Below are 12,970 nucleotides of genomic sequence, written 5' to 3'. Positions count from 1 at the left end.
CTAAAATATGAAAAGCTATTCTAATAGTTTTATATAACGCAGCAACATCCACACATGTAGGACACCCAACATTAGAGGTGATTTATTCTTCCAAAGCAAATACACTTTTGCACACTGATACTGACTAGTATTCCAGTGTTTCTCCTCTCCCTCAGTTTTTATCCATCACTGAGCTAATGTGACCCCAGCACTGACGGAGAGGGGCGGGGGATGGTCAAACTAGGATGCTGTGCAGGCAGCTGACATCCTCCTTATCAACTGATGATGTCATTGGTTATCAGGATGCCGGCGGCTAGAAGGTCTTCTCGTTTCCTTTTACCGGTCATGCTGGAAAATCTGCGAAAAACGGCCATTTTTTGTAAGCATTGGTGGCAGCAACGACCGAATTTTCGTTTATCAGCCCACAATTCGGCCGATAATGTCCTGTCTATGGCCTGTATAAGTCTGTTGTTTTTCAACAGAACAAGCTGGGGGTGGGGGGGGGGGGGAGGGGGAGAGGGAGAGGGGGGAGAGGGAGGGGGGGGAGAGGGAGAGAGAGAAGGGGAGAGAGATGGGGAGAGAGAGGGGGAGGGGGGAGAGAGATGGGGAGAGAGAGAGGGGGAGGGGGGAGAGAGATGGGGAGAGGGGGGAGAGAGAAGGGAAGAGGGGGGAGAGAGAAGGGGAGAGGGGGGAGAGAGAAGGGGAGAGGGGGGAGAGAGAAGGGGAGAGGGGGGAGAGAGAAGGGGGGAGGGGTGGAGAGAGAGGGGGGGTGAGAAAGAGAAAAGGGGGAGAAAGAGAAGGAGAGAGAAGGAGAGAGGGGGGGAGAGAGAAGGAGAGAGGGGGGAGAGAGAAGGAGAGAGGGGGGAGAGAGAAGGAGAGAGGGGGGAGAGAGAAGAGAGAGAAGGGAAGAGGGGGGGGGGGGAGAGAAAAGGAGAGAGAAGGGAAGGGGGGGAGAGAGAAGCAGAAAGGGGGGGAGAGAGAAGGAGAAAGGGTGGGGGAGAGAGAGAAGTTGTTTTCAACCCAAAAGGCAAACATTGTATTGCAGGTGGTGGCTGCATTCATGTTCTTTTTTAGGCTTTCTTTCCTTTATTTTTGACTTCACTTGGTGATCCTGCAAGTAAGTCTGTTGTTTTTCAACAGAACAAGCTGTCCTGCAGATGTAGCAGCTACAGGGTTGAGACAAACTATTTAATACTGACATGGGATCTTACAATGATCAGTTTTTATTTGTGAAACTTTTATCCCAAAAAGTAAAAAACTGTTTGCTGGAACTGCTTAAAAATGTTAGCTGGAGTTTGGCTTCAAAGTGTTAGTGTATATAAATCTGCTAGCACATCCAAAAATATTATTATTATACAGGCTTTATATAGCGCCAACAGTTTACGCAGCACTTTACAATATAAAAAGGATAGGACAATTACAATACAGAAGGAATAAGAGGGCACTGCTTACGGAGCTTACAATCTAAATGATGCTATCAATGACAATGCTGTTGTACAAAAGTGCCCCCTGTGCTTCTTCATCCAGAATGGGTGCACTCTAATACAGGAGGTGTGTTACTGGTAGTATCACCAGATGAGAAGGCTAAGAAAAGAAAACCAATGCAGCCACCACATCTAATGATTGGTAAGCTGCAATACATTACATTTTTGGTTTGGGGTTTGATACCGGTGTTGCCGGCTGCTACCAAAATGTATTTATGCTCTTATCAAGATTTAATATGTAAATGACAAATAAAAAAACAAACAAAACCTTGCTTTTGGCTAAAACCATCAACGTGTCGATATGCAAAGAATAAAAGCTAAACAATCTGGCACTTACCACTCCAGTTCTTTGCCATCTTGAACATATTTGCAGCTCTGGCATACATCTCACAGGCTTCTTCTACTTTTGTGTTTCCTCTAATTCAAGGAAAGGAAAAAAAATATTGTTACTGCTCTTTAACGATATATTTATATATATATATATATATATATATATATAGACACACACACATATATATACATATACATACACGCATGCGCACGCACTATATTGATATTATCTAACCATTTAGGCCTGCTGCACACATGAGTAGAAAATGCTGAAGATTTTTTTACTGATGTGAAATGAGATGCATTGTTGTCTATGGGACAATGCACACAGCAGAGTACAGCTGGGTAATACAGCGAAGAGTACAGAGCAGTAAAACAAGAAATAGAACATTTTTGATTTGAGTGCAGTAATTTACTCCTGTATTTCCTCGTTTGCACACGGGCGTTAAAAGTATAAATGAGAAAATTACAATACTGGCAATGAAGAAGAATTTTACTTATCTATACATAGCTCTTTACACAGTTTTTGGCCCCCTGCACACGGGCATCACAGGTTCCTGAGTAAACATCAGTAAATTATGATGCCCATGTGCCTAACAGTTCTGAGCTAAAAGTTTCAGGTGATTTTAGTAAAGTTAAATTACATTCAGATTTTGCATCTTCAGTTGTCACAAGCTGACATATTCATGTTTAGTTCTGGATCCGGTCTGAGACATTTTTCACCTTTCACCAGTTAGATCAGCTTTTATATTGACGTCAGACATCTCATTATGTAAACACCTTTTTATATCAATTCATCTTCTGCCAGAATAATACTGGGTTGTCTGTCCCAGAACATCTGTGTATTCTGCTTCAGCTATTTCTAGGACAATCTTTATAAAAAAATGTGTCTTTCGCTGAGGTCCATGGTAAATTGAAAGATCAGCTTTGTGTATATCTGCTGAATTATCCTCCAGCCTCAATCAATGCACTGGACTTCTCAGCTCAGGCCACCCACTAGGGCCATGATGAGGTATCACCTGCTGGACATCTTATCTCATACTGTAGAAAAACCAGCAATTGAAGCAATACTCCATAGTGGGAGAATGAGCCAAAAATCTTCTTTCAGATACACAAAGTCAGTGTTTTATGGCACATTTTGCAATGCCCGCTGTGGCAGTGTGGCGATCTGTCACGATATAAAAAGGATATTTCACCCGGGATTCTCAACAAGGCAGGTTGAGGGGCTCCAGGGTACTTGTTTGATGCAGAGGAAACTGGCTTTTCACTTTCCTCATTTGTTTGTAAAGTCCATTTTGGGACCTGGAGCCTGGAGATTACAAAGTGATTTGGGAGGGATGAAATCTCCAATCCTGGAACCAGGTTTTGGGAATGGCCAGGATACTGATTGGTCAGGTGTGTGTGTCTCTCTTCTAGAGTCAGGACCAGGGATCTGGGCTCCATCCTCCCGAGGAGTCCATGTGGGTGCAAGGGAGCAGCCACAAGTGTGCATGGTGGCACAGTATAGTCTGAGAGCAGACAGAGCCCAAGCCTGTGGGCTGGAGAAGCAGGAGTGCCGAGAACGGGAGCTAACCCAGGTGTTGCACGTGAATGGTCAAGAGGACCGAGGCATGAAGCCTGGAGGCTGAATTTATGTTTTTGGTTGCATTGATGGTGGATACCCCTGCATGGGAAACCTATGTTGTGTGGAAGTTTCTTTTAAATATAATTGGGCAAAAACGGCTCTTTAAAAAAGAAACAAGTGAGTGACCGTGTGCTTAAAATTAATTCGTTAAGGTGCATGTCTTCAAAATATCTGGGCTGCTTTAGCACTGCATGTCCCAACACAAACATATCATGCAGTATAGTCCCTGGAATTCATTATTATTATACAGGATTTATATCGCGCCAACAGTTTGCTCAGCGCTTTACAATATAATGGGAGACAATACAGCAACAATACAGTTCAATACAAGAGGGTTAGGAGGGCCCTGCTCCTCGGAGCTTACAATCTAAGAGGGAGGGGCTAGTGGTACAAAAGGTAGTAACTGTGGGGGATGGAGTGGTCGGAGGAGTAGAAGATTCCATTATTAGCTGAGGACAGGATAGGCTTCCCTGAAGAGATAGGTTTTCAGATATCACCTAAAAGTGATCAGAGTAGGCGATAGTCTGGTAAATTGGGGTAGAGAGTTCCAGAGGATGGGAGAAGCACTGGAGAAGTCCTGTAGACGAGCATGGGAGGAGGAGACAAGGGAGCTAGAGAGCAGGAGGTCATGCGAGGAGCAGAGAGTACAGTTTGGGTGATATTTGGAGACAAGATTGGTGATGTAATTTGGGGTGGAGTTATAAATGGCTTTATATGTGATTGTTAATGTTTTGAATTTATATAATTCATAGAGTGTTGTAGAAATCTGTCATGCAGTAGTGAGGCAAATAGCAGAACCTGCGACAGACTCATGTACATGTCAGTAAAATGTATATAAATCTATCACAACTCTGACAGAACTGTGTAGCTGAAAAGCCATTTGAAGAGGTCGGGAGAGTGAGGCCCCATGCACAATGGGTGTTTGGCCCCGATGCAGGGGGCTCTGACGTTTAGCTACAGGCTGAAGGAATAGGTGTCCCGGTCAGCCTCTATAGGAATCTGGTAGCTGCTGTGGCTAGATGGTGCCCTTAGTTGTACGATCGTTTAGGGAAGTACGCACCCATGGACCAATGCCTGGAACACAAGAAGTCTGTTTCAAGCATCAACCCCTGGGGTGCATGCTGCCCTAAATGTTCATACAGCTAGGTGCACCATCCAGGCCCATCCAGCCATAGCAGCTCTTAGAATCTCAGAGATTGAAAGGCTTCCAGAAGTGGGGTTGGACGTCCCACCTGGGCCTACTGCTCACATCTAAACAACGAAGACCCATGCATTGGGGCTAAACACCAAGTGTGCACGGGGGTTAAGGTGCAAGTTCAGCTTTCAGTAAAAAAATAATAAATGCAAGGTTTTTGCAGCATTTTTTGTACATTTATTTTTGTCTGTAGGAGCCTGTAAAGCATTGCACCACTGATCAGCAGACAGCTGGTGCCATGCAGGTCTCCTGCAGATCTGTCAGTAGATCTGCTTGCCTGTACCAGACGTAAGAGTAAGCAGATATACTGACAGGAAGAATGAATGAAATACCATGGTGCTCCAAATTGAGGACTACAAGGCGACAGCCACTAAGGCTGTCGGGACTTGTAGACTCTCATTCACAGAGGACTATGAACAAGTGACGTGGCTGGGTGGGCGGAGTCCCGTATGGCAGCATTTTTTTTTTAAATTTAACAGCTAGGGGAGGGGTGGGGCTGTTGTGAGACAATCCCCCGCTAGCAGTCAGAGGTGTCTGATCATAACATGTTACACCCTGAATATGGGGTGTAACATGTTACAAAAGGTGAACTTATCCTTTAAAGTGTAATAGTATGAGATCCTCCTGCGCTCATGGGAATAACTGACACAATACAGCTGCTGTCACTTTAACTAATACCAATAAGTGCAAGAAATAAACATAAAATTAGTGAAGCGCTTGTATCTCATGAATACAATCATGTGTCTCCATAAAGTATAATAGTAAATCAAAGTGACCACGATATATATTAAAAATATGTGAACTCCCTCTAGTGGATAGAAAAAATAATGTCAACCGAAATGACTATAATGGCTAAATATCACACATTAAGAACCTAAATATGTAGTGCATAAATCAGATATACTAAACAAAGTATATATACATGAAAACAGAATAATTGGCCACATACAATGGTGTCTAAATCAAACATAACTAATATATGCCATAAGTGAAAAAGACAATATCAAAGGTGAAAAAATATTCCATGCATGTGACTGTGCTTTAAGCTGGAACACACACGTGATCTCCACTTCTAAGTGCAAGTACTCTCCTTCAAATGGCAGCAATGCCTGCTCACCTCCCTTCCTCGACCCACACAGGGCCTCAAAGCAGTTACCACCTCAGTGGTGTATTCCTCTGGCAGACTCCTTAATCCTCCTCCTCTCTTATGCAACTCATAGAAAGACAAGAAAGCCTTCCATAGTGTAGTAAGTTTTAATAGGCAAAGTAAAAAGTGACAAAGTAAACCACTCACATGCTCCTTTCCATAAACAAGCGTTTTTCCCAGCCTGTGGGTAGATATGCATGCACCTGGGGGAATCCAATATGGCCACTGTGTCCGGACATACGTCACCAGGAAGTAGACAAACCGACGCGTTGCATCACGTGCGCCGTGACTTCATCAGGACCCTGATGAAGTCACGACGCACGTGACGCAACGCGTCGGTTTGTCTACTTCCTGGTGACGTATGTCCGGACACAGTGGCCATATTGGATTCCCCCAGGTGCATGCATATCTACCCACAGGCTGGGAAAAACGCTTGTTTATGGAAAGGAGCATGTGAGTGGTTTACTTTGTCACTTTTTACTTTGCCTATTAAAACTTACTACACTATGGAAGGCTTTCTTGTCTTTCTATGAGTTGCATAAGAGAGGAGGAGGATTAAGGAGTCTGCCAGAGGAATACACCACTGAGGTGGTAACTGCTTTGAGGCCCTGTGTGGGTCGAGGAAGGGAGGTGAGCAGGCATTGCTGCCATTTGAAGGAGAGTACTTGCACTTAGAAGTGGAGATCACGTGTGTGTTCCAGCTTAAAGCACAGTCACATGCATGGAATATTTTTTCACCTTTGATATTGTCTTTTTCACTTATGGCATATATTAGTTATGTTTGATTTAGACACCATTGTATGTGGCCAATTATTCTGTTTTCATGTATATATACTTTGTTTAGTATATCTGATTTATGCACTACATATTTAGGTTCTTAATGTGTGATATTTAGCCATTATAGTCATTTCGGTTGACATTATTTTTTCTATCCACTAGAGGGAGTTCACATATTTTTAATATATATCGTGGTCACTTTGATTTACTATTATACTTTATGGAGACACATGATTGTATTCATGAGATACAAGCGCTTCACTAATTTTATGTTTAATCCTTTAAAGTGTATGTTCATCTTTTTTTCATAAAAAGTGAACACCCACCCTATACCCTCCTCACCCCTCCAGTCCTTGCTGCACTTACATCCATGGGGCTGTGCCCATGCAGCCAGTGTAATGGTCAAAAAATTTGAAATCCCGCTCTTCTTCCCCTTCTTTTTGCAGATGATCAGACTGATTCCAATTTGTCAGTGCTGGCACCTGACTGCTACGACCAATTAGAATCGCTCTGATCCATCTCAGAAAACCCTAGAGAAAGAAGAGCAGACATTTCAAATCCCTAGACCAGCCTCTCTCAACCAGGATGCCCAGGCACCCTGGGGTGTCTTGAGGTATTTTCAGGGGTGCCTTGGCAAAATTTCTAAAAATTGCCCAAAACCTGTATACAAGCCAGTGGGTGGAATGAGCCTGCCTTTTAGTTACACAAAGCCACAGGTCTTCATTGTACGCCATTACGACATTCTAGCCGCCACAATCCTGACAACCAATGACATCATCAGTTGATCCTAGATTGTAAGCTCCCAGGATCAGGGCCCTCCTAACCCTCTTGTATTGAACTGTATTGTTGCTGTATTGTCTCCCTTTATATTGTAAAGCGCTGAGCAAACTGTTGGCGCCATATAAATCCTATATAATAATAATAATAATATATAAATCCTGTATAATAATAATGATGAGGATGTCAGCTGCCTTCACAGCATCCTAGTTTGACCCTCCTGCGCCCCTCTCCATCAGTGTTGGGGTCACATTAGCTTAGTGATGGAGAAAACCTGAGGAAAAAGAGAAACATGGGAATACTAGTCAGTACCAGGGTGCAAAAGTGTATTTGCTTTGGAAGTATAAATCACCTCTAATGTTGGGTGTCCCACATGTGTGGATGGTGCTGCGTTATATAAAAGTATTAGAATAGTTTTTCACATTTTACAATGGGGTGCCTCATGACTTTCCATAATTTTAAAGGGTGACTTGAATGAAAAAAGGTTGAGAATCACAGATCTAGACCATTACACCAGATGTGTGGGCACTGACAGCTAATCATCCATCAAAGTAACAGCACCAGGGACTGAGGGAAAGGGGGTGTTGGTGGGGGGTGTTCGCTTTAGGGTGTTAGTTTGGTAAGTTCACCAACCAAACTGACACCCTTACACTTTAATGGAAATGTATCAAATATCACTTCCAGAGGAACTGCAAGACAAAATTTTGTCACAGAATTGTCTCAAAGATGCAACACATTAACAACACATAATGTAATAAATGTACTCCAAACATGAAAAAGGTCTTCTTTACCTCCACTCTCCTAATCACCGACTTTCTTCATGAGTATCCCAAATAAGAACTACCTGAATTTGTCGCACAAATTGGTACGAACAGTGAAAATATTGCAGCATTTTTAGGAAGTTGCCGCAAGGTTTCCGACTACATACACACCCCCAGATAATTGTCACGAATGCTTTATTGAATCGCTCCCAGTGTAAAAAGTGAGCAGCCAACAAGGCACTGCCCTGAAGCCTGGAGGTGCCATTTTAATGAATTTCAGAAGTGTTTAAGCCATCACAAGAAGATCCCAAAAACTAGACTAGTTGTTATTTGTTCACACCGCTGCTCTACAAACAGAAGCTGGAGCTGGCACATACAGGCACTCCTCCCCATGGCACATTCCTCATTCATAATTAAACGCTGACTACATCATAAAACACTCAAACGAAGCCTGCTGCCTTTTTAATATGACCTTTTTTAAAATTGCATTTATATGGGAACAAGGACAGTCTGCCCTAGAAGTCAGCAAATGCTGTGATTTCTCTGGCTGGGTCCTTCAGACGCAGGACTGGAGATTTATTTTTTTGGTGCCTTAGAAACACTTATACCCCCAAATCAATAACTGGATACCCTACAAGCTTACAACCAGCACCAGAGAGGTGCACCTTAAAGGGTCACTAAAGTCATTGTAGAATTATACAGTATACAGTGGGGAACAGAAGTATTTGAACTCCCTGCGATTTTGCAAGTTCTCCCACTTAGAAATCATGGAGGGGTCTGACATTCACATTGTAGGTGCATTCCCACTCTGAGAGACAGAATTTTAAAAAAATTTCAGGAAATCACATTGTATGATTTGTAAAGAATGTATTTGTCTTGCACTGCTGAACATAAGTATTTGAACCCCTGAGAAAATCAGTGTTAATATTTGGTACAGAAGCCTTTGTTTGTAATTACAGAGGTCAGACGTTTCCTGTAGTCCTTGACCAGGTTTGCACTGCAACAGGGATTTTGGCCGACTCCTCCACACAGATCTCCTCTAGATCTGTCAGGTTTCGGGGCTGTCACTGAGCAACACAGAGTTTCAGCTCCCTCCAAAGATGTTCTATTGGATTTAGGTCTTGAGACTGGCTAGGCCACTCCAGAACCTTGATATGCTTCTTACGGAGCCACTCCTTGGTTCTCCTGGCTGTGTGCTTCGGGTCGTTGTCATGTTGGAAGACCCAGCCACGACCCATCTTCAATGCTCTGACTGAGGGAAGGAGGTTGTTGCTCAAAATCTCACAATAAATGGCCCCATTCATCCTCTCCTTAATACAGTGCAGTTGTCCTGTCCCCTTCGCAGAAAAACACCCCCAAAGCGTGATGTTACCACCCCCATGCTTCACAGTAGGGATGGTGTTCTTGGGATGCAGCTCATCCTTCTTTTTCCTCCAAACACGACGAGTGAAGTTTAGACCAAAAAGTTCTACTTAGGTCTCATCTGACCACATGACTTTCTCCCATGCCTCCTCTGGATCATCCAGATGGTCATTGGCAAACTTCAGACGGGCCTGGACATGTGATGACTTGAGCAGGGGAACCTTCCGTGCAATGCATGATTTGAAACCATGACGGCGTAGTGTTCTACCAACAGTGACCTGTGAAACTGTGGTCCCAGCTCTCTTCATGTCATTGACCAGCTCCTCCCTTGTAGTTCTGGGCTGATTCCTCACCTTTCTTATCATCAGTGATACCCCACGAGGTGAGATCTTGCATGGAGCCCCAGTCCAAGGGAGACTGACAGTCGTCTTTAGCCTCTTCCATTTTCTAACAATTGCTCCAACAGTTGATCTATTTTCACCAAGCTGCTTGGCAATTGCCCCGTCGCCCTTTCCAGCCTTGTGGAGGTCCACAATTTTGTCTCTGGTGTCTTTTGACAGCTCTTCGGTCTTGCCCATGGTAGTAGTTGGCGTCTGACTGACTGTGGGGTGGACAGGTGTCTTTAAAGAGCTCAGACAGGTGCTACTAAGTTAGATTAATGAGTGGAGTAGAGGTGGACTTTTTAAAGGCGCAGTAACAGGTCTTCGAGAGCCAGAATTCTTGCTGTTTCTTAGGTGTTCAAATACTTATGTTCAATACAAGGTGATCTCCTGAATTTTTTTCTAAATTCTGTCTCTCAGAGTGGGAATGCACCTACAATGTGAATTTCAGACCCCTCCATAATTTCTAAGTGGAAGAACTTGCAAAATCGCAGGGTGTTCAAATACTTCTGTTCCTCACTGTATGTTACATCCAATACCTTCATTCATAGTCATCTTTGCCCCTTCTAATTGCAGCATTTGATAGCACAAACCCAAAAAAATACATTTAAAACCTCCTCTGCTCTCTTCGCTTTACAGCAGGGGTCTACAAACTTTCTAAACAAAGGGCCAGTTTACTGTCCTTCAGACCTTAGAGGGGGCGAATTGTGACCAGTGAGAACAGAAAATACCCCATGTCAGGTAGAGCAAACAATGCCTCAGGCTTGGTGATATGGAGAAATGGAGAAATGGTCTGGGGGTTGAAGAGGAACTTCACTACTCATGTTGATCTGTTATAGGGAGGGTTACGTTAATGTAGAAGTAAACTCCCACGGGACACTTGTACCTACAGGTAAGCTTATAATAAAGCTTACCTGTCTCCTAAACATTCACCGTTTAGGAGATATTCAGCGTCCCTGCGGCCGATGACATCACCGGCGCATGCGCCCTGAAGGAATGGCATACCCATGCCGTTCCTTCAGAGCTCTGCACTGCGGCTGAGACTACCACGCGTACGCACTGGAGTGACATCATCGTGGCTCGGCCGATCAAGCCAGGCCAGAGCCCATGAACCCGAGTGGAAGACCATGTGAAGACGGAAGCCCTGTCAGCGGTGACAGCGCACTGCTGGAGGGCTTTGTTCTAAGGTAAGTCTTTGATAATGTGCTAGTATGAGATTCATACTAGCACATTATAACATTATTTTGCAGGGGACTTTTGTTTTTGGCAGTTTACTACCGCTTTAATAAAAACTATTTGGGCACCCCAAATTCCAGGGTGGATAAAAATCAATGATTTTTTTTTTAAAAAATCAAAAAAATCTGATTTTTTTTATGTAAATCGGATTTTTTTTAATAAAATGCTTTTTGAGGAAAATATATTACCATCCAAAGGTTATTCCATCATGAAATAAAGAATAGTTTTTTAATTATGTAGAATAAGGCTGTATATGTTTAATATTTTTTGGTAAATAAATTCCATGAATCCATTCACAATGTCATGCTCTTCCAGAGGTTTCTGTAAGATTATTGGGCAGTTTCTCTGCCTACAAGATATTATCACAGATGATTGGTTTACTTTTGCAGTTCTCAAAACTGAATTTGACTCAGCGGAGATCACATGCCTCTTCTTCACAGCAAAAATGTTATAACATGAACAGAGTTATGAAAAAGACCTTCATCCTAACTTCTACAAACCTATGAATACAGAATCAACCCCTTCAGTGCTAAGTTTCAAGAAGTTCAGTGAATAGAATAGAAACAATATTTTTCTGATTGTTTGGAGTGGAATAGATCTGCACAAGAAGAAAGTGAAGCTAAGTGTGAGGAGGGAGGGGCTGACAGTGCGAGGAGGGAGGGGCTGACAGTGCGAGGAGGGAGGGGCTGACAGTCTAAGTTTCTTAAAATATAGATATTTTGTTTAGCCAAATTAGTTAACAAACATGGATGTTTAAGCAAATCACATATGCTGGAATGTTATTGTTTCAGATGAATAAATCTATTTAAATTGTTATTAAGGTAATGATTATTTTTCTCCTTCCTAAGTACAACAGAAAAGTTGTCCAAATATGAATGATTAACCTATTAAACTGGGGATAAAAAAACTAATATGAAAAGTTGTTATTCTAAAAATCTTCATCTACTTGCATATTAAAGTTATACCAGCAAGAATTAGTCTTTATGTAGAAAACTAGGATTTACATCAAGCCTTACTGACTAGTGATTTAAATAAAATCCACCCTGCCAAATTCTATACCTTTTACACAACTCCCCTATATGGCACTCTCACACTTGGTCCAGGAGGGTTAATTTAGGGAGTTAATCTTGAAGGGGCAAAGCCACACCTGTATTAAACTCTACATATTCCAATTACCTAAGGACAGGAGAAGGTTAGCGGTTCCGAATGTCAAATTTAATTTTTTAGCTGCCCAATTGCAATAAATGGTGGGGTAGGGAACTCCAAATTTAAATTATCAACTCGAGGAGGGCATCATGGGTTATTTAAAGTGGAAGACAAGTCAAAACCTGACGAAGCTTAAATCACACCCCCATTCTAAGCCTATTCTATCTACAGTTGTGCTCAAAAGTTTACATCCCCTGGCAGAAATTTTAAAATTTTGGCATTGATATTGAAAATATGACTGATCATGCCAAAAAATGCTCTTTTATTGAAGGATAGTGATCATATGAAGCCATTTATTATCAAATAGTTGTTTGGCTCCTTTTTAAATCATGATAACAGAAATCACCCAAATGGCCCGGATCAGAAGTCTCCGCCCCCTGGATCAGAAGCCTCCGCTCCCTGGAAAGTTTGTCCTTGGTACAGACACACAAGGTGACACACACAGGTAAAATGCCAATTAGAGGTTAATGTCCCACATCTGTGGCTTTTTACATTGCAATTAGTGTCAGTGTATAAATAGTCCATGAGTTTGTTAGCTCTTATGTGGAAGCACTGACTAGGCTAGATACTGAGCCATGGGGATCAGTAAAGAACTGTCAAAAGCCCCGCGTAACAAGGTAATGGAACTTTATAAAGATGGAAAAGGACATAAAAAGATGTCCAAAGCCTTGAATATGCCAATCAGTACTGTTACATCACCTATTAAGAAGTG

The 12,970-nt window shown here is 42.6% G+C and overlaps 1 protein-coding gene across 1 annotated transcript in view; it reads right to left on the bottom strand.

The window, feature by feature from the left end:
• LOC149431533 (beta-soluble NSF attachment protein) overlaps positions 1-12,970 on the bottom strand; it is a 90,613-nt gene that overhangs the window by 53,178 nt on the left and 24,465 nt on the right. The window contains exon 2 of the mRNA XM_089665504.1: positions 1,801-1,880. Within this exon, the coding sequence (XP_089521630.1) occupies positions 1,801-1,880 (80 nt within the window). The remainder of the gene's footprint in view (positions 1-1,800; positions 1,881-12,970) is intronic.

This window comes from Staurois parvus, unplaced genomic scaffold, assembly GCF_062004578.1.
Source record: "Staurois parvus isolate SC_StPar_1 unplaced genomic scaffold, SC_StPar_1.0 ptg002222l, whole genome shotgun sequence".
NCBI classification, from domain to species: domain Eukaryota; kingdom Metazoa; phylum Chordata; class Amphibia; order Anura; family Ranidae; genus Staurois; species Staurois parvus.
Note: the sequence above shows the minus strand (reverse complement) of the source record. Positions and strands in the feature narration are given on the sequence as shown.